The sequence below is a fragment of the Pseudopodoces humilis genome, chromosome 12 (genome assembly GCF_049639895.1).
Source record: "Pseudopodoces humilis isolate 2021_Gansu_Grassland_sample_001 chromosome 12, ASM4963989v1, whole genome shotgun sequence".
Lineage (NCBI taxonomy): Eukaryota > Metazoa > Chordata > Aves > Passeriformes > Paridae > Pseudopodoces > Pseudopodoces humilis.
The window spans coordinates 16,059,745-16,080,434 of NC_142211.1; the positions used below are offsets into that span (position 1 = coordinate 16,059,745).

Below are 20,690 nucleotides of genomic sequence, written 5' to 3' on the forward strand. Positions count from 1 at the left end.
GTGATACATCCGGAACTATTTGCTTCGCTTTTGGAGTCACTCTTAACACTACAATCTTACTTAAGTTCCAACTTTACTACCCTGGAAGAAAAGAAGCCAAATTTAGATTGGTTTCCACCCGAACCAGGGGGACATGGGGGAGCACTGAGGTGTGCGCAGAGAACAAAGGCACCCCCAGGGCAGAGGCAGTACAGAAAAAGCTCCAAGGCCACGCTGAACAATTACAGAAGCAGTTGAGCAGAAACAGGTGGCTCAGACAGCTTCAAAGAGAGAAAAAATAGCCAAAAAATCGCAAACAATATGGTATCTAGTTCAAAATTCATCACTGTAATTAAAAGTTGATAAGCTGCAATGGTCACCGTTGTTAGCACCTGGCCCTGAGAGACTTTTCGTGTAACATCGCCTGCTTTTGTAAAATCGTGCCCTTTTTCCTCTATTGGCGAGCAACAAGAGAGATTGAGAGAAATAACTGCATTTGTTAAAGTTAACTTTGTGAGGTTTTTTCTTTCCGTTTTTCCTCTCTGCGAGAATATGTGGGGGATGTGAAGAAAGATAACAGCAGCAGAGAACAGCAGCAGAGCGGACAGTCCACCCCCCGCTCCCTCTCTAAGAAAAAGCACCAGGATAGTACCCAGTTTGTTAAAAAGTCATGATTCATGGGTTTTTTCAAAATGTTTTTATATACCCTTTTAGAGTTAATTTTGTGTTTTAAGTAATTATGAGTTCATGCAGTTGCAGTTTTTAGAGTTTTACTAGAGAAATTATTGTGATTCTTTGAAAGTTTAAAAAGACCCTTTTCAAAAAAAGTGTTTAGGGTGAATATTAACAGAAGTTACCTTGCAATAATTAGCTTTAAAACCTAAGGTTAAAATATGGTATGATTTACAGCTTCTAAGAAAACCTTCCAATTAATGTTATCTACAAAAGAAATTTCTTGTTTAAAAAATAATTAGTTAAGAGAACTTTACTACACAAGACAAAGTAAAGTTAGAACATATATTACCTATTTACTTATTTTTTCCACAATTTTAATAACGTCATTTCAATGTGAGTCCTTTTGTTATATAAAACACATATAACTGCATATATACCAATTTGGATTTTAGATTTTAGTTTAAAAATTGGACTTGATGTTCCTAAAAAGCGCTACAAAAGCTGAATAGCAACTTGCCAGATCCTGTGTTGTTGTGGTTTTTCTCTAGAGAAACTGCACTTTAAAATCCTAACCAACTTAAGCATATACTAGGCAAATTCCTGTTATGAATGAATATTTTTAGTAACATTTGCAGTTATTGTGAGTTATTCTCAAAGCTAGATGACATAGAATTGTGATGTATTTGTTACATTTTTATAATCTTTATAGTGAATCCATGTTATTGTTATATTGTCTTTAAAAGGTATATATCAAACTTTTAGTTGCTTTTTGTAGTAACAGAATAAGATTAAGTTATGCTCTTATTTAATATAGATTAAGTGTTAATAGAATTAAGAAAAGTCAAGTTTTATTATGTTTAGGCTTGAATGTTTGTAGGTTAAGTTTTATAACTTAGATATTCCTTTAAAATTAAGTTTTGTTATTTCCTTTTGTTATAATTAATTTTTATTAGGTTTAAATATTGTTTAATTTAAGTTGCTTTATGTTTTATTGGAGACACCTGTTTAAACTGCAAAGTATAGTTATTTTCCTAAAGAAATGAAGATAACTACAACTGAAACAGCAGTGATAGAACACTGATGAACACCTGCTTGTGGATAGAAGTGAATGCATTCTGTGACACCCTTGACTTCATGGGGAGTTCTATTGGTTGTTGCAATCTCTGCAGTTTTTGTTTGTTATAGCTTTCTTATTTTTCAGTGTTTGAGAATTCCAAGAAAATGTACGGTTGCTGAGGGTCAGCTTCCATGGGAGAGGCTTCAGATTAAACCAACTGCTGCATGGTTTAATTGGTCTGTTACCTAAGGCTTCTGATCATTTGCTTTGTACAAATGCATTTTAACAGTTTGCTGTGCTGTAAGCATCTCATAGCTGCTACTATTGAGAACCTTGTTTTAAAAATGAGTTAAGAGGCATCTTTCCAGTTTAAAGCCTAAGGCCCTGGCCAAGCCTAGACTTTACCTGGTCGGAATGTTTGCCAACAGATCCAGATGTTTTCTGTACCAAATCAGTATTTAAGTCACTTTTGACTGAGCAATTTGACCCTATTAATATGACAGCTGGATCAATTTTGAAGTGGGCTTGGAGAATCATTTCTGGAGGTGGTTATCCAATCCTTCACTGATTTTTTTTTTTGTTTCTGTTTGTTTGCAAACTATGGGATGCTGGTGCAGTGTTTTAGTAGTTAATAGTAGTTTTATATTACATATGTTATTAGTAATGTTTATGATTTGATTGATTTTTAACTGCCATAAGTTTTTATTCATTGTGTATATGTTTTTGTGTTGATGTTGATGTTTATAACAGAAATACATCTCATTTTATATTTTTTAAGAAAATGGGGGAAATTGATGCCCTAAAAGCATTTGATTAGTGTAATTCATTAACTTCAAGGGGAGAAGTGTCTGTGTTTTGTTGGCAGGTTCAAAAAGGTCACCTGTTCATCTGATCAGCCTGTCTGCCTCTGAACACATGAGATCCAGTGAACAGAGAAGTCACCACACAGCCTTGGTACTCCAGACAAGATCAGAAGTGGACCTGTCAGGACACAGTTGTGTCTGAACACTACACAGACAGTTGCCAACAGAAATTTTATGTTGTCATTATGATGTTGTGTCTCTACCAATTTTTTTTCACTTATTTCTGTTTCAAGATTTAGAAGGATGTCAAGAACAACCTAAACATCGAAGCCCTCAGTCACCGATCAGCTGCCAGCTGACATCACGGGAGCAGTGAACGTTCCAAGACTGAATTGCGTTAAATCATAGTCTGTTTATGAGGGAAATTGTGTAGAAGATCTACAAAAGTGTAGAGACTCCATCTAATTGTATATAAAGCAAATTGTAGTTGTGTGTTTACCCTTTCAGCAAAATGCTTTCACGCTTAGACTACATATATACCAAAGCACGTGTGTTAAATGTAGTTAGATAATAGGTTAAGATAAAGAATTTAATCTGTGTAGTAATTTTTATATTAGTGTAAAGCATAAGCATTCCCCCCTTCAAGAGCTAGTGTAAACATCTTTGAAAGTTCATTTAACGTTAATGCCTTAATTGTGAGTCTGCAGGCATGGTGTCATTTGCATGGAACAAACTGCTCATAGTAACTGTGCTGTGTATAGTCCCAACCAACTGTCTTCTGACTAACATCCAAAAGCGACAGAACATATGGGTCACTCTGGCACATTGAACTGGCCAAAGGTCAATGTGTTTGAGCTTAGCCACACCTGGAGATCCTTTTCGCACCTGTCTCATAGGAGTCCCTGAATGGGATCCTCAAGCATTTAAAGGTTTAGTTAGTAATGAGACTCAACTGAATCAATTGGCAATGTTGCAAGAGTGCAATCGCACTGTTGGCTTCACATTAAGACAACTTGAAGCCTGTTGGCAAGCAAAAATTATCAAAGTTTTAATGTTACTATAGGGCCCCCAGAATTAGATTTGTTAGGTTCTGCCAATACCTCAGGTGGATGGATAATGTTTGAGCCCCCGACAAAAAGTCATTCCAACAAAGTAATGCAGCGCTGGGCTGCAGTCAACCCTATAGCTGATCTCGTTACTACCACTGAAAGTAAAGCCTTTATTCGTGGTGCAATCTCACAGGACAATTACCAAAGCGATTACCTAGTTCCATATTCCTAATCTGTAGAGATAGAGCATGGAATGGGATTCCTGCTAGTCCACATAGAAGAAGACCCTGTTATCTTGGGAAACTTACTTTGTTTCCATCCAAGCTTACACCAATTGCTGAATGTAGCTGATGAAATAAAAAACATCAAACAGTCAAAGTGAAGCCTGAATTAATTAAGGCTTAGCAACTCTAAAAAAGGCTCACTTGTTAGACTAAGAAAGAATTTAACTTAACATCCACAATGTTAAGTGAACTTTCAGCCAATGTGAATAGTGTACGTCATGCAGTATTACAAAATCGAGCTGCAATTGATTTCTTGCTCTTAGCACAAGGACATGGTTGTAAGGAGTTTGAAGTCGTGCTGCTTCAATCTTATTGATCATTCAGTTTCCATCCAGGGGCAACTACAACAGCTACAGGATGGGTTACATGCCCTGAAAGAAGATGGTGACCCTATTAGAAGTTGGTTCGCCAGCTGGAGCATCACTGGATGGCTGTGGTCTCTTGTGCTAGAAGGGGGACGGACTTTATTTATAGCGTTAATTGGGATGACAGTTTTAAGTTGCATGTTGTCTTCATAAAAGTATAGAATGAGTCACATCCAAAGCCTGGTTTGTGCAAAAAGAGAAAGGGGGAATTGTTGTAATATTTTATATATTAGTAAAGGCCTGTCTGCACAAATCAGCCTTTGGAATAAGTCGTGATATTAAAGGCTAAGGTCCTTGAAACTTTCCTGCAGAAGAGAGAGTAAAGCAAAACAATATCCTTGTGTATAGGAGAAAAAATGTAAACCTGTGTGCATTAACCAATAGTAACTTGCTTAGCCTGCGGACCCTGTAGAACCCTATAAAAGGTGTGCTAAAGATAGAAATAAACGGAGTTCACATTTTCTTCTGTGAAGGGTTGTGAATAGCTGGTGGTCTCTCAATAGTACTCCCCGGCCACCTGTGGTGCTGCTGTCTGTGCCTACCAGGAGTTCCGGAGCGGGGAGGAGCTGTTTGGAGAATACGGCAGGACAAGGACTGGCTCTGGTATACAGTGTGTGGTAAATAGTGAGCACAAGGAGGAAAGGCGAAGATGATGGCAGAATTTTTATGGCCCAAGAGGGAAAAGCTGCAGGGTCCAAGGGGTCCCCCAGGACAGAGGGGATGGGGTTGGCCACAAGGAAGTGGCAGAGGAATTCCCTCCCCAGCAGGGGAGACCCAACCCAAACAGCAGTTGGGAAAGAATCAGTGTGCTATCTGCAGGGCAGAGGGACACTGGAAATGGCAATGTCCGCAAAAACAGCTGGACCCTCAAAAGGAGGAAGTCCAGAGGACAACAGAAATGGATTGTTAGGGGTTTCAAGGGCTCCCATTGTACCAGGGACCCACCAACGTGGAGCCTTTGTTAACTTTTAGGTAGGTCCGGATCGAGAGGAGGTGTATGTCCTAGTAAACACAGGGGCCTCTCAATCCACCTTAATTTTTATCCCTGAGGGGTGAAAATTGTCAAAAGGATCTTTGATTATTCAAAGGAGTTGTGAAAACTGTGGTTTCTTCTGTAGGTTCAGAAGTTTGAATGCATCTTTCTCCGAGAGAATTTTGGAAATTGTAGTAAATGAATTTGGGGATTTAATTCATTTGTCTACATGGGGGTTTGTGCAGAGCTGAAAGGCTCCTGTTTGGAGGGGACCACATCCCTTTGTTTTTTCTGTGTTTTGTTGTAAAAAGCCAGAATTGGCAGGTTTCAGTCCTGAAGCAAATTCTACAATTCCTATCTTGTGAGAACCCCCCCCTTGCCAGTCTGTGGTCTGTTGTGGAGAACTAGAATTGGCAGGTTCTAATCCTCAGGCCAGTTCTGCAGCTGCTGCCTTGTGGGGATGGTGTTGTCCCTATGCTGGCCTAAGTATTTATCATGCTGCTTCCTCTGTGGGGGCTATAGGAAAACTTTAGGGGAAAGTATTTTATTATCTTTCCTTGGTTAATTTGTTACTCAACTCCCTACACCTAGAGTGGACTTGATGCAGAAAATTTGGACAGGGAGCAATTGGTTACAAAAAATGTGAGTGGCTTTAGGCAGTGGCATTGCTGCTGAACTGGATCATGTTTAAAAGGAAAATCACTGGAACAAAAGGAGAGAAAATGGTAAAACAGCAATTGACATGGACAGTCCTCCCACAGGGATATACAGTCACCTATTTTGTTTGGGCAAGCTTTGCAGAAAATACTAAGAGGGTTTACTCCACCCTCAGGAGTTAGGTTGTTGCAGTATGTGGATGATTTGCTTTTGTCAGGGGAACAGAAGGTGGTTGAAGAAGCTACTGTAAAGCTGCTTAATTTTCTTGCTAAAAAAGGACTTAGTGTCTGAAAAGAAGGCGCAGTTGGTAGAAAAAAAAAAGGTCAAATATTTCGGACACATTCTGACTGGAGAGTTATGGTGTATTGAGTCAGAAAGAATACAAGGGTTTTTACAAGTACCATTACCCCAGACAAAAAGGAGCTACAGCAGTTTTTAGGGTTGATGGGGTACTGCAGAGTATGGATTGAGGATTTTTCTGTTGTGACCAGACCTTTATATGACTTTTTAACCCAAGACAGTCTTAATGTGGTGGTATGGTTAATGCCCCAGTCTTAGCTCTTCCAGACTCAGAAAAAGAATTTGAACTATATGTGGATGTTAAACAGGGTCATGCTAAAAGAATTTGGGTGCAAGAGCATGGGGGAACACGGAGGCCTGTTGCCTATTTTTCTTAGATCATGTGGCCAGAGGCTGGCCCTATTGTCTGCAGAACTGTGCAGCCACAGATCTGATGGTGGCTGAGGCCCAAAAGCTGACATGGGCAGGGTATCTGATTGTTAAAGTTTCACATCAAATTAAAGCTTTGTAAACTGAGAAAGCCTCTAAGTGGATGACCAGCGCTCGGTTATTAAAGTATGAATTTTGTTTAATGGAACAGGGGAATGTAGAATTTAAAAGTGGGGAAGGGTTTAACCTAGCCTCTTGTTTGAATGGCCCTGAAGCAGGGGGACAGGAAGAAACCCATGACTGCATTCAGGTGATAGATCTCCAGACCCTGGCGAAGGAAGATTTATGAGATACTCCCTGGACTGAGGGAGAAAATGTGTTTATTGATGGGTCTTCAAGAGCGGTAGAAGGGAAACAATTTACAGGATACTCTATTGTGAATGGAAAGCAATTAAAGGAAGGGGAAAGGTTATGCCCACCTTGTCAGCTCAGGCAGAAGAGCTGTATGCATTTGTGAGAGCCTGTGAATTATGCTGAGACAAGACAGTGAATGTTTTTACTGATTCTAAATATGCATATGGGGTGATACATGCATTTGGGAAACTATGGGAAGAAAGAGGTTTATTAACTTGCAGGGAAAAGATGTTAGCTCATGAGAACTTAATCTCCTGCCTATTGGAGGCTGTGAATTTACCAAAAAGGGTGGCAATAAGACATATCAAGAGGCGCCACGCAGGGTGCTTGGAGGAGGCAATAGGAAACCGACTGGCTGATGAAGCTTGGAAAGCTGCATTGTTGCCAGAAATCTCTAAGATACTCTCCTTGCTCACAGTAACTGCACCGCTGCCAGAAAAACTGTCTTTTCCACCAGAGGAACTTGAGATGATTAAAAAGAGTGGGACAAAGAAAATAGGGGATAATTGGTTTACAAGGGATGGTAAGCAGTGGATACCAAAAGCTCTGGCCTTACAGTTGTCAAAACAACTACATGAAGGAAGTGATTTGGGCTCCCAAGGACTGGCAGAAAGCTTCCTCAAAATGTATGCTGCTGTGGGTCTTTTTACTCTGGCAAAGCGAGCTATTGAGGGTCGTTTGATTTGTGCTAAAACAAATAACAAAGTTACAAAGAAACTTGCCAGGGGAGGGAGGCCTTGGGTTGTATGTCCCTTCCAGAGATGCCAGGTGGATTTTACTGAAATGCCCCAAGTGGCATGATTTAAATATCTTCTGGTACTACTATATTTAGTTAACAAGGTGGCCAGAAGCATTTTCAGGCGTTTCAGCAACTACGGGACCAGTTATTAAAGTATTTTTGGAAGAAATAATTCCAAGATATGAGATTATGGAAGCAATAGACTCAGATAGGGGAACTCATTTTACAGGAAAAAAAGGAGTTATGACTGCTTTAGGGATCCAATGGAACCTCCATACCCCCTGTCACCCCCAGAGTTTGGGCCGGGTTGAAAAGATGAATGGGGAAATAAAGAAACACCTTCTGAAGCTGGTGATAGAAACTAAGATGCTATGGGTATGGCTCTTGCCACTGGCTTTGGCAAGAATAAGGGCCAGACCCAGGGGGGATACTCAGTTATCTCCCTTTAAATTGATGTTTGGAATTCCTTATCTTCATAATTCTCAGCCTGGGCGAGGAGGAGGGGAGGGGGAGGTAGAGATAAGTGATATATATTTGAAACAATATGTGGCCTGGATACTGTTTCTTGTGAAATCTCTTCGACAGGAAGCTCAGCTAGAACAGACCCTGCCTTTGGACATTGCTGTTCACAAAAGTGAAAACCAGAAGACTGGGTCCTAGTTAAGGAGTGGAAAGAAGTACCACTAAGTGGCGTGGACCTTTCCAGGTGTTGCTGACCACAGAAATGGCTGTCAAGACAGCTGAACATGGGTGGACGCATCACACACGGGTCAAGGTCTCTGAGGCCCTGGAGATTTGCACATCTCGGCTGGAGGAGGATGCGAAGCTGCAACTGATACTCTGCAGGAGTGGACTGGAGCAGGAGCCAGTGCATCGACATCAGGGGAAGCCCCGAGTGCCTACCCACAGACTGCCTGCTAAAATAGTCTGTTTGGGCATCCCTTCCTTCAGATCTCCAGTCACTGGGGGCCAATCCATGCTGTCATTGCTTTCTTTATGCTAAGCTGTTTCCGTGCCTTCACTCACCACAGGTGGTGCGGAAGACAACATGAACATGAAAATTAGGTTAGGAAATTAGATTACACCATTAGAATGTTTTTTTAATAATCTTACCTTTATATTGTCAGTTAGGTTGGGGACAAAAGTGAGAAAATAATTTTTTAACCTTAGGAGAAGAAGTAGCAAAGACCTTTAACCTTAGAAATTGTTGGGTCTGCGGAGGGCCAGGAGGATCTCAAAACTGGCCATGGGTGGCCAGCCCAGTCAAACCTAAATAGTGGGTTAGCACCCTGAGTGAAGTCCATAATGGAACAAGATTTTGGGACAAAGAAGGGAGTCCATGGCAGCTTCATTCTTCTGAGAGGCATTTATTGTCTAAATAGAACATGAAGCATATACGTGGGTGTGATAGATTGGCATTTAAGAAAAAAGTAGGAAACACTAAGGAAGTTAAGGCTGCTGGAGGCTGATGGGAGTTTTTTCTCGTGACCAATAACTGGCCATTTCTGAGAATTGACAGTAGTTTTGACCATTGAAAAGTGAGATCAACCTGTGAACACCACTCTTTAAAACCTAAGCCTGGGAATTTCTCTCTTTCCTTGGTTTCCGGTTTTGAAAGGTAACAGAACTCCAGCTGGCTCCCATCCCCTTCCCAGGCCATGTGGCCTGGGGCGGGGGGGGGTGCTGGGCTCGGCCTGCCGCAGTTCCCAGGTGGGGGATGGAGCCTGCGGGAATCCCCGCCAGGCCCAGGCTCGGCTCTGCTGCAGCCTCCCAAGAAGCCTCCTGAATGGCTGAAGCTTTTCCCAGGCGGGCCTGGCTCTAAGCACTGCTGAGCTGAAACCTGGCACCATGAATACCTGCTGCAGTTTGAGCCAGATTTTAACCTTTTCACTACCCAGATGAGACTTTCAGATTTAGTCCTTTCTCCAGAGAGAGGGGAAGAGAGACAGAGTGATCAACATGTAAAGAGACAACATAAACTATCAAAGCTAGTGAGGAAAAGAATTAAGCCTCAGATGGGAAGAGAATAAGAAGATGCACTAATAAGCTGAAATATTCTTTTGTTAAAACTATGAAGATGAACAATAATGTTCTGAAAAAACTCCTTTAATTCATGAAAGAGTATTTTGGGGGGGATGAAGTATTTCAAAGTGTGGATCTAAACAAAGGTAATTCATTGATAGAGCTGAGCAAATGGTGAAGTAGTTGTGATCCTATGAGATGCTGGAACAGAAAAGGAGAAGTGAGAGTTGTTGAAGATTTGTGGCCCTTAAGAGAAAAAGAGAAAACTTCTGTTTTCAGAGATGATCACAGAGACAGATGAAGAGAACTTTTGCCTTTGAATAACTCATCCTTAAAATGACACCCCTTGAATCATGGCCCACGAACACACCTCAGAGTAGTGTGAAATAGGTGGAAAGGACTGATGGCAGAGTTTTCCAGGTGGCTGGCATCAGAGAAATAGAAAGCCGTGAGAAAATGGTTTTCTTGTGAAAAACTCTCCATAGATTGACAAAAGAGAACTACTTTTTCTATACCAAGACTGATGAAAAGACTATAGCAAAGTTAGGACTGCTTTAACCACCAGGTTTTGTCTCTATGTTGTCAATTAAACAAGGGAATGGTTGGGTGGTGGGGAAAAAGGGTTTCTGGAGGTTTTATTCTGGTTTCTTATTCTTGTAGTTTTATTAATAATTTTTTTTTATTCCTTTTAAGTTTTAAGCCTGTTTTGCCCTTCTCCTAATCCATATCTCACAGCAAGAAATTAGTAAGTTTTCTAGTAATTTTTTAGCTAGTGCTTTAAAACCACGACAGTGGGAAAAAGCATTTGTGACTGGACTTTATCTTTGGGTTTAGATTGTTGGACCTCCAATGGCCCTCCTTATGATTGTTCCAGATGTCAAGGCAGATTTAAGCAAATGCATGTTAAGCTCACTAATGGTAGCTGGGTAAGGTGTTCCTTTCATAATTACTAAAAGGATTTTGAAGGCTGTAAAGCAGTGGGGAAGGATAAGCTTTTTGACCCCTTATTTTTAAGCTGCCTCCGAGCTAATTCCACAATTAAGATACATTTTTCCCGTGACTATCAGTAGAAATGGCAACACCAGAATGGAACTCGAACACTTTACAATAGGTTCTGGTCCAGATCCAACAAAACAGATCTGGGATTTAACTGCAGGTGGAAACCTCATGTGGGAGCTTGGAAATGCAAATACTGTGATTCTTATGGCGAGGCAACTATTGTTGGGGGACCACTAGGACCCGGAAGCAAGCTGTATTTTGACCCACCAATTGATGATGAAAATTGAAAAGGTCCCTTTGCGAATGGGACCTGGGATTTAAAGGGGCATTACTGGATTTGTGGCCAATATGCTTACTGCAGGTTACTCCCAAACTGGTCAGGGATATGTTATATGGGGTATATTAGACCACTGTTCTTTCTGCTACCACAAGTTCAGGGAAATCAGTTAGGAGTCAAAGTATATGATGATCTAATTAGAGAAAAGCAGTCAATTGATGCATCCCTGGCTGGAGGGAGCACCCAAAAGTGGGGAAAAGATGAATGGCCACCTGAACGAATCATACAACACTATGGACCAGCTACCTGGAACCCAAATGAATTAATATCAGGTGCCAGAGAGCCCATTTATAATTTAAATAGGATAATTAGGTTGCAAGCTGTCTTTGAAATAATAATTAACCAGACAGCTACAGCTCTTGACCTTCTTGCTGACCAGTCTACTCAGATAAGAAATGCAATATTTCAACATTGGATGGTATTAGACTATTTATTAGCAGAAGAAGGGGGAGTGTGTGGCACATTAAATAACTCAAACTGCTGTTTGCAAATAGATTACAATGGAAAGGTGGTGACACAAATAACAAAAGGAATAAGAAAGTTAGCTCATGTGCCAGTCCAAACATGGAAAAGATGGGAATGGGACATGTTTTCATGGTTACCTGGTGGACTATAGGTTAAACAAATGGTTTTTTTCCTCCTTTGTGTTGTAGCAACTCTAATCTTTTTACCATGCATGATCCCTTGCTTAGTACAACTCATTCAACATGTGATCAAAGGGATGCAGGTAGTAACCATGCCTACTGACCCAGAGATGGCTACAAAAAGGCAGAGTGATGCCACTACAAATAATTGCAAAGCCAAAAAAGAAGACCCAAGAACAAGAAATTAAGTAAATGATAAATAAAGTTTGAAAAGACAATTATTAAAAATTAAAAGAGGAGGGACTGAGAGGAATGGCGGATTTGTCTTTACAAACTGTGGGTCTGATGATAGATTAAGCAAGCACTGAGAGATAAAAGAAAAAATGGGATGGATTCCAATGGTTGATGAATGGAAAAAGATATTTGCCTTTACAAACAAATTGTAGGTTTGCTGATAAATGAAATTGGATATTGAAAGATGAAAGAGACAATGGGGAAACACCATAAATTCCATAAAAATTAAAAATTAAGAGGGAAGGTTATACATTAGAGGGGAATCTTAGGTATCAGGCATTCTGGGAAGTCTGTACCTCTCAAGTACCTCAGCCAATGGGGAAAGAGAGAGGGACATGTGGCCAGGAAATTAGGATAAAAAGGAGGCTGCGTCCTCCAAAAATTTGAGAGACCCCGGGGGAATGCCCCATGGCCTCTCCCTTTATTAGAATAAAGTAAAAGGACTCCTCTGTCTCCTTTTTGGACATAAACCTCTGGTGTTTGTGGATTAATTTTCCTGACATGGTCTTGGCTGAATGATGAGGCACCCGGCCATATTTGTTCATTTTGCTTTATTTCTATCTCCTAATTGTCTTTCTATTAAATTTTTTAAACTTTGTATTAAAAAATGTGAACCTCATTTTTCACAGCACTAAAACCTGTCTATAGTCTAGATTAAAGTATCATATTTTGCCTCCTTCCTACACTTAGCTTTGCTATAGAGCTACTGATCATCTGTTGGAGGTTAGAAATTTTTGGGTTTTTTTACCTTTCTCTCAGGGAATTTTTTCCCATCTGTTGCCTAAGAGATAATAATTACTGGTACTTAAGCGAGACAAAAAAAGTGGCCAAGGTGGGGGGAAGGGGTGTAGCTGGCTGCAGCCTCTTAGCTGAGGGGCTTTCTTTTGGAAGAGCAGTGATATTGGGGATGAGGGGCTGGGCTCGGCTCCTCTCTCTCTCTCTTGCACTTGGGATTGGAGGGGAATGGTCAAATTGCTGCTACAGCAGGAAGAATTCACTGCCACCACAGAGTCCAGCCCAATACTGCTTCTTCTTTACCATGGGTGAGTGTCTGCTCGTAAGAGCAGCTGGTGAACTGGGACCTTAGTAACACCTGATCTGACTGGAAAGGACCCTCACCATATATTTGGGTGCCTCAGGGGAAAACCCAGGACCCTGATCTCTTCAGACAAGATCTTACAAGCTTTTCTCATTTAACATCAGCTCCTTCATGGCCAGGTTAGCACAGCAAGGCATTTGTAAGCTACTCACTATCAATTTACTGGTTATAATAATGGCCTGGTTAAAAGGACATTCTGAACAGACTAAATTTACTTAATGTTTGAGTCAGAGGCACAGAGAGTGTGCCCTCATCTCTGATAACTGGCTCTGACATCCAAGAAAGCACTGAATTTCCTGTAACACCATGAAAACAACTGTTAAAGTTAAATAGAAAAACTAAGAGTGTAAGTGTGTCAATTAGAGAGTTTTCTTAAGTCACTGAGTGAAAAAGTTAGAGTTTGGAGTTTAAACTAGTTTAGAGAACAGAAGACAAGATGGAGGATTTAAGGTGTTGTCTCTTGTCCTTCTTTCTTCTTCATCTTCTTCTTCTAAAGGCTTTTAGGTAGTAGTAAGTGATTGGATAGAGAATGCCACAGTGCAGCATACAGGTGTTGAGTCATTGAGTCAGTAAAAAAAATAATTTATATGTCTATTGTTAATTGGGTGAAAATAAGTATAAAGATAAAAGAGCTGTGTATTTTGAAACCATTTTGTGCCATTTGAGCCAATTTGAGCCAGGCGATGGTGAGTTGAACTTGAGCAGAAAGTCTGGGGAAGATCTGCCAATTCTTTTGATAATATATTAATAAACACGAGAAACAAGAGCCTAACAAGCCTTTAGAGTATCCTTCCTAACACAGAACCAAGATAAGCAAAACTCCCCATGAGGGAGTATCCCAAAAGAACTCAACCCTGAAAAGACTGAAATCTCCCGCATCACTTAAAGCTTTAATATCTTAGTAAGAATGAACAACCTCAAATGCTCTTTAAATAACCAAAAAATGTTCAGAAAACACAGCCTACAAGTTAAGTCCAGGGTATAACCTGTGACTCACAAGAAGTTATAAGATACCCTTGCCAGGATAATGGCACATAACTGGAGGGCTCTTGCCATGGGACTGCTAGGTCATACAAATTCATGTCTCTAAAGAGCAACAAACCAGCAAGGCTTGCTAGGCCTCTACTAAGCTTTTCTGGGACTTGTTATGTGTTGCACCACATCCTATCCTATAGCAGGCTCCAGTGAGATGCCAGAGACCTGTTGTCTCAACTACATAGCAGTTTTCCATTCCCTTAGCTCTAAGACTCCAAGAGGCATGATACACAATTTATTAGCAAGGCGACTTTGAAAAACAAATCACTGGTAGAAGTGCTGAGCACTACTCATACATTCCTTGCTATCTGAGCAGAGCTATCAGGGGCTTTTTTTGTGTGTGCGTGTGTGTGTTTATATGGTTATATACATAGACCAAAACTAACCAATTTTTTTTTATATATATTAAAAAGGGGTATTTATATAAAAATATATAGCTTTGGGCAGTTTTGCTTCCTTGCACTTTTTTTAATAGCTCTCACTACAGCTATAAAAAAGTCAAATTGCACTGCAAGATGCGTATTCTATATAGTTGCACCCTATTATGCAGGGTACTTCAGTCCAATTGGACATTTTATACTTGAGTCTCAGCATGGCAGGACAATGGAGACATAGCACAATGAAGTCAGCAGTAGGACATTAGTTGCCTTTAGTTCTTCCACACCACCTTAACTATGTGGAAATATGTGTATTATGACAATCAGGTAATCATTTAATGGTTATAATGAAAAAGCCTTGATGTAGCATAATTGAGATAGCTCTCCAGTGGATGAATTGCAGGGCAGAAAAAACAAATTTAAAAAAAGAAAAAAGAGAAGAAAAAAAAACAGCTATCTGTCACAGCTGAAATGAAAACAAACATCAGTTTGGACTGCCAAGGAAAATCATGAATCCAAGTGAGAAAATACATTTCAGTTAGACTTCTTGTATCATAACCTGCATTTGGAGATTAGATTTTCAACATTTATGCTCAAGCCATTGATTTTATGCTACTATGAGTTTACGGTAAGAGAGACCTGCTTCTTAAAGACCTGGAAGCCATCTGTGTACCATGCTGTAACCTATTTACCCTACAGCTGGAAAAGAATTCTCACTCAGAACTGCACAGAAAAGAACTGAAATTTTATTTCTTTATCACACAATTATGAGAACACATAAAATATGATTCTATAAACACTTGTTACCCTCAAACAAGATTCTGCAAGTATACCATAGTATAGGTGTATCAGTTTTAGCATTTGCCTCTTAAAAATGCTATTCAAATTTAGTCAGGGTAATATTTAGACCTATAACCACCTGTTAGGGGTTAGGCTTTTCCTTTTTTCTTTTTCTCTCAGGAATTTTTCTTCCCATTTGTTGCCCCAGAGATGATGAATGGATGGTATTTAAGAGACAAAATACCTGGACATTTTGGAATGACACTGAAATGGTCCTGGGGAAGGAGGGAGGAAGGGGTGCAGCTGCTGCAGTCTCTTAGCTGGGGAGTGACCTCTCTTCCTGCAGGGTTTCCTCTTGCAGCTGTGGGGGAATCATTGCACCTTCCCTGCCTCATCAGGGCCCGCTACTGCCCTCTGCTGTCTGTATGAGAGTCACTGAAACTGTCACCTTGCCAGGGCCTGCCAGCGCTCCTGCTGGTTGTGGTCGTAACTGCACCAAAGAGGAAATTGCTTGACTGGTGAGAGAAGGCTGTTACTTGGTTTCTGGTTTTGTTTGTTGTTGCTGTTGTTGTTTGTTTATCTTGTTAAATATATTCTAGCAAGGAACTGTTATTCCTTTTCCCATATCCTTGCCTGAAAGTGATGTAATTTTAAAGTTATAATAATTTGGAGGGAAGGGAGTCATATTTTACATTCCAGGAAGGTTCCCGCCTTCCTTGGCAAACACCTGTCTTTTAAAACAGGACTCCACAACAAAAACGCTGTACCTTTTTGAAGTAGATATGTTAAAATAAACGTTATTAGACTTTTTAAAAAGTAGAAGCTTTTTGCACACTCTATCATATTTTTATTTTTCTATACATTCTAACAGATCCTCTGCAACTACTGCCTGGCATACAAATTGACACTACAAGACCATCAAGACTAACATTTGAACACGTGTGCAAACTGTGACTACTTGCAGTTTACAGCACCAGGGGAAGAGAGCAGAAAGGCAGAACACATCACTTACCTGGGCTTCTCTGACAAGCTGAGAAGAATCAGGCTGGCTGAAACCAATGGGTAATCCAACCTTTGCTGGGATTTTGAATTTTTCGCCTATCTTAAATGGGACATCATCAAGATAACTGAAAGGACCTAAGATCAAAAGTAGAAATTGTATTTAAAAACCTTACAAGCTCAATGCATTCAATTAAGACTCACATTTCTCTATTTGGGAGCTATTTATCTCTGATGCTCAACCTATACCAGGTGACTCAATACAAATAAAGTTGCTTGATCAGGAACACATTGAATCTGTTTGGACTTCATTGTCTCAGTTTTGTTTTTTTGGTGGCGTTTTGTTTGTTTTTAATATTTTAGCTCATAACTACTAAAAAAACCCTCTAATACACAACACAACAATCCAACAACTGAATAGATTTTGAAGTCAATACACCCAATGTTTTAGCTTTCCTTGTGACAAGACTATCCCTACACAATTGGAAGTTGAAGCTCTCTCCTGAACACTGTATTCTGTTGTCTCTAAAAAAGATCCATCTTTTTTATCATATTCAAAACAGGTTTTAAAATAACCCATCTTTAGAGCAGCTAAGCTAAAGTAAAATCCAAGTATTGGCATACAAGTGGGAAGTCACATTTATACAGAAGTGGTCACAAGGTCAAAGTGGCCTAAAGTCTAGACACTCCACTTGAACCAAAACAGTGAAACAGCTCTAGACTAGTTAGTATAGCAATTCTGATTTTTGAAACAAGGCAATATAACTTAATTAGCTGTCTGATTTGTGATCACTCCAATGAGAAGCCTCAGACTTATTTCATGGTCCTCCATCTGTTCTTTATCTGTCACTCATATGGTATTTAAAAAGTATTTTAGGATTAAACTATTTCTTCAGGCATCCTAAAAACTCATAAGGCAGAATTACTTAAAGCTCAACTACCTCCAAGCAGCCAGGCTATAGGTTTGCTTTCCTTGAGCTGCCGTGAAGAAGTATTAGAAAACACACAATATAAATTGCACTCACTTTCTTGGATCTCTGGTCTAAGCTTTTGGAATTACAAGCAAAGTTTCCAGCTGTGTATAACAATCTGAAGCATTCCTTTAACACTCATTTGTAACTTTGCTTTGAATGATGCAGATCCAAAGAGACATAAGTGGCATCACTAAGATGGTGTTCAGTGAGTAACCTCTTGTTCAGTGAACTGTGACTTGCCATTTTTATCTGACTGTAGCAAGGCATCTCACTCCCCACATGAGCTTATCTATTGTTTGTTAAGCAGTCAGATAACTCGAACAGGACAAGTTGTCTTGTAGTGAGTTATTTTGGCATCATGGGGTTAACACTGGTCTGGCATCTCCCAACTGCTGATAAGCATCTTACTTTTGAAGTGAGATTTGACAATATAAGCTGAATTTCTGACTGATACACTTTACAACTATAAAAGCCATACCAAACATCAACAAAATAGAAATTTTCTATACATTTTCCTGGAAATGCATGGAGTTTCTCCCATGAGTGGGGACACCTATTTCATGGTTACTTTCCAAAGGATTAAGTGAAGCAATTTATGTACATTATTGTCATCTCAGTGGTAAGTTATGTTCAAATCCTAATCAATACTATTTAGTTTGCTAGCTTTAATATAGGTACTTTGATATAGTGCACTGTTTTGTTATACTATAATCTAGTAGTAGTTCTTTTAGTTTTATACTGTGTAGTAACTCTGATTAAGATCTTTCATCAGTTATATTTTGTCTGTTCATTTGTCTTAATAAATAAACATTTTTATGCAAATATATCTGATTTGCCATTATTAGAACTTGAAGGAAAAAGTTACAAAATGCAAACTGTTGATAGTCTGAGGCTAAGATGCTATGCTCAAGCTCCTCTCTCTGAGCAGTTTTGAAAACAAGGGGCTCTTCTTGGCACCTCATGACTCGGTGGCAGGGTTTCTTTAATAAACTTTGTCTGAAGCTCCCACTCTACTCACGACACTGACCCATTTTCATACTCAGATGACAGTTAAGGTACTGTTTGGATTCCTTCACTATTGACAAAGCAGTCACAGGCTTCAAAAGGATAAGAAGCTGTTAAAATGAGGAACATCCTCTTAATTTGGAATTCATAGAATCATAGAATAATTCCCTGTCGTTCTAATTGGGAACGGCGGGAAAGAACGACACGGACTCTCAAGGGAGTCAGAACAGGAGAAATCTTCTAGTTTATTGCTATAGGCTTGTTATATAGATTAGTTCGTGGAAAGTACAGAAAGGAAACTCTTATTGGTCAGTAAATCACCACATCACCATCATTGGTCAGTGGGGTTCACCACCCCCTGACTTTCTCCTGCAAGGAAAACAAGGAATAGAAAACAACACCTGCAAGGCTGTTTTGTGTCCCTGAGGATTGTTTTGATTCCTCCTTAAAACTTCCCAGGCTGGACTTGAGAAAGCTATGCGGCCTGTAATTTGTACAGGCACTGTGGTTCAGATTTAGCATCCATAATTCCCTGAGTTGGAAGGAGCCCACAAGGACCATAGAAGTCCAATTCCTGGTCCAGCACAGGACAGCCCCAAGAATCTTGGGGGAAAAGATAAATATGAGGTTTAAAGAGTTAGGAACCCTGGGAATGGGGGGGGATGAACTGCCCTTTCTGAAAGCGCGGGAAACCCAAAAAATTCCCCAGCGGCGTGGTCACCCCTGCCTCCGTCCCTTCAGAGAACGTGGGGGAGGAGGGAGGAATGTGAAGGAAAATTGAACACCGGGAAGCTTGCGTTACTTCAGAAAGCAGAGTGAGCAGTTTGTTATATTGTTGGAGGTTAAAAAATTGCATGGAGAGACATGATGGTTTATATAGAGTCTTTTTGGAATTAGTGCAGTCAGAAGAAATCGCGGGGGGTGGGAAAAAAAAAAAAAGTTAGAAAAGTTCCACTCTGTTTCTGAAACCACGCCTTTAGAACAGCCCCCTACCCTGCACTCTCCATGCACTTCAGAGGAGCCAGAGCGAGGGAGGGAGCTTACCCCGCCCTCTGACAAATTTAATAACACAGAGATGATGTTAGAAAAGGCTGGTGAAGGTGTGTCCGCCCAAGAGGGGACACGGGGATATTCGCTCAACAGGCGACCCCGAAAATACCCGCCCATCAGGCGGAGTCAGAGGCTGCCCAAGAGGAGCGGCTTCAAGGAGCGGCGGGAGACGGCAGGATGGCCGCACCGCAGGGTGACCCCGAGCAGAGCTGGGAGAGATTAGAAAAAATATTAGGACGCTGCCATAGACAGACAGCGAAAGAAAAGGGGCTGGCCAAAGCTACAAAGGCACACCCCGCAGGGAGACCAGTGTAGCGATCCATGACAAGGAGGACCCGGCCCTCAGGGAGGGGAGATTGGCAGGGTCCCGTGTCGAGCCGCGCATGCGCATTTTGGCGCTGAAGCAGAGCCGGCGAAGTTCGGGAAGTCGGCCCGGCTGGCTCAGCCGGTAGAGCATGAGACTCTTAATCTCAGAGTCGTGGGTCCGGTTTCTGGCACAAACGGCAGTCGCCCAAAAAGGGATTTATCTCCTGAAAAGGAATTTCTCCCTAAATATAAGTTTTTAGAGTTTTTTCTCAGATTCAAAACCAGCCCGGAGGGGACGGGTTTGGCAAAACACACACACACAGCAGCACACAGCAGCCAGAAACGCTGTCGCCATGGCAACCACCGGTGAAACAACTAAAGCAACTTCGGTGAAACCGCCAAAAGCAAGCAACAAAAGAAAAGAGAAACAACAGAAAGCTGGACATCTCGGAGAGGGATAAAAAAGAGAGAGTTTTAATTAGACAATTCAAAAATTAGAAGCTTTGTATATTGGATTGTTGGTAAATCAGCAAATTGTTGTAGTCATGATTGAGTTTTAAAAAGAAGTCTCTATTGAATGAAGTGCCTTCAAAAATAGATCAAAAAGTTTATAGATATTTTCTAGTGAAATATATATAGATGTTGTATTTCTAATAATATCTGCTGGGTTTTTTTTACAAAATAACATGGAAAATGATGATACTTATGTAACCCAAGAAATTTAAAATATTTTTATTCTGTTTCAGTATTCCTAATACATGAAGGTTTTGAAAATGTTATCTTCTCTGTACATTTACTGATAATGTCATATTGTATGATATCTAGTGATCAAGCATTATTACTGTAGTTACAGTCAATTTCTGCAAGATGCACTTCTTTAAAATTGAATTGAAAGATTACATGATTAACCCTACAGAAAAAGGATTGAATGACAGGTTTCTTTCATTTTTAACCTTTCATTTGAATAAGTGTATTGTTGATTTAGTTCAATACAGTTTTCAGTAATCTCAAAGTTATTTTAACCATATATTACCCATTTGCTTGTTTTTTTTTTTTTATAATTTTAATAAGGAAATTTTAATGTGAGTCCTTTTATTATAAAAACATGTATAACAGTATATATACCAATTTAATTTTTGGATTTTAGTTAAAAAGTTAGACAGTG

At 40.1% G+C, this 20,690-nt stretch overlaps 1 protein-coding gene across 3 annotated transcripts in view; it reads right to left on the reverse strand.

The window, feature by feature from the left end:
• The window catches only part of LOC148183429 (ubiquitin-associated protein 1-like), a 99,191-nt gene that overhangs the window by 26,156 nt on the left and 52,345 nt on the right, over positions 1 to 20,690 (reverse strand). For 2 of the 3 annotated variants that reach the window (XM_088061523.1, XM_088061522.1), the window contains exon 3: positions 16,204 to 16,328. The exons of the other annotated variant lie outside the window; for it this stretch is intronic. In XM_088061523.1, coding sequence (XP_087917649.1) covers positions 16,204 to 16,328 — 125 coding nt within the window. The remainder of the gene's footprint in view (positions 1 to 16,203; positions 16,329 to 20,690) is intronic. 3 annotated transcript variants of the gene reach the window in all.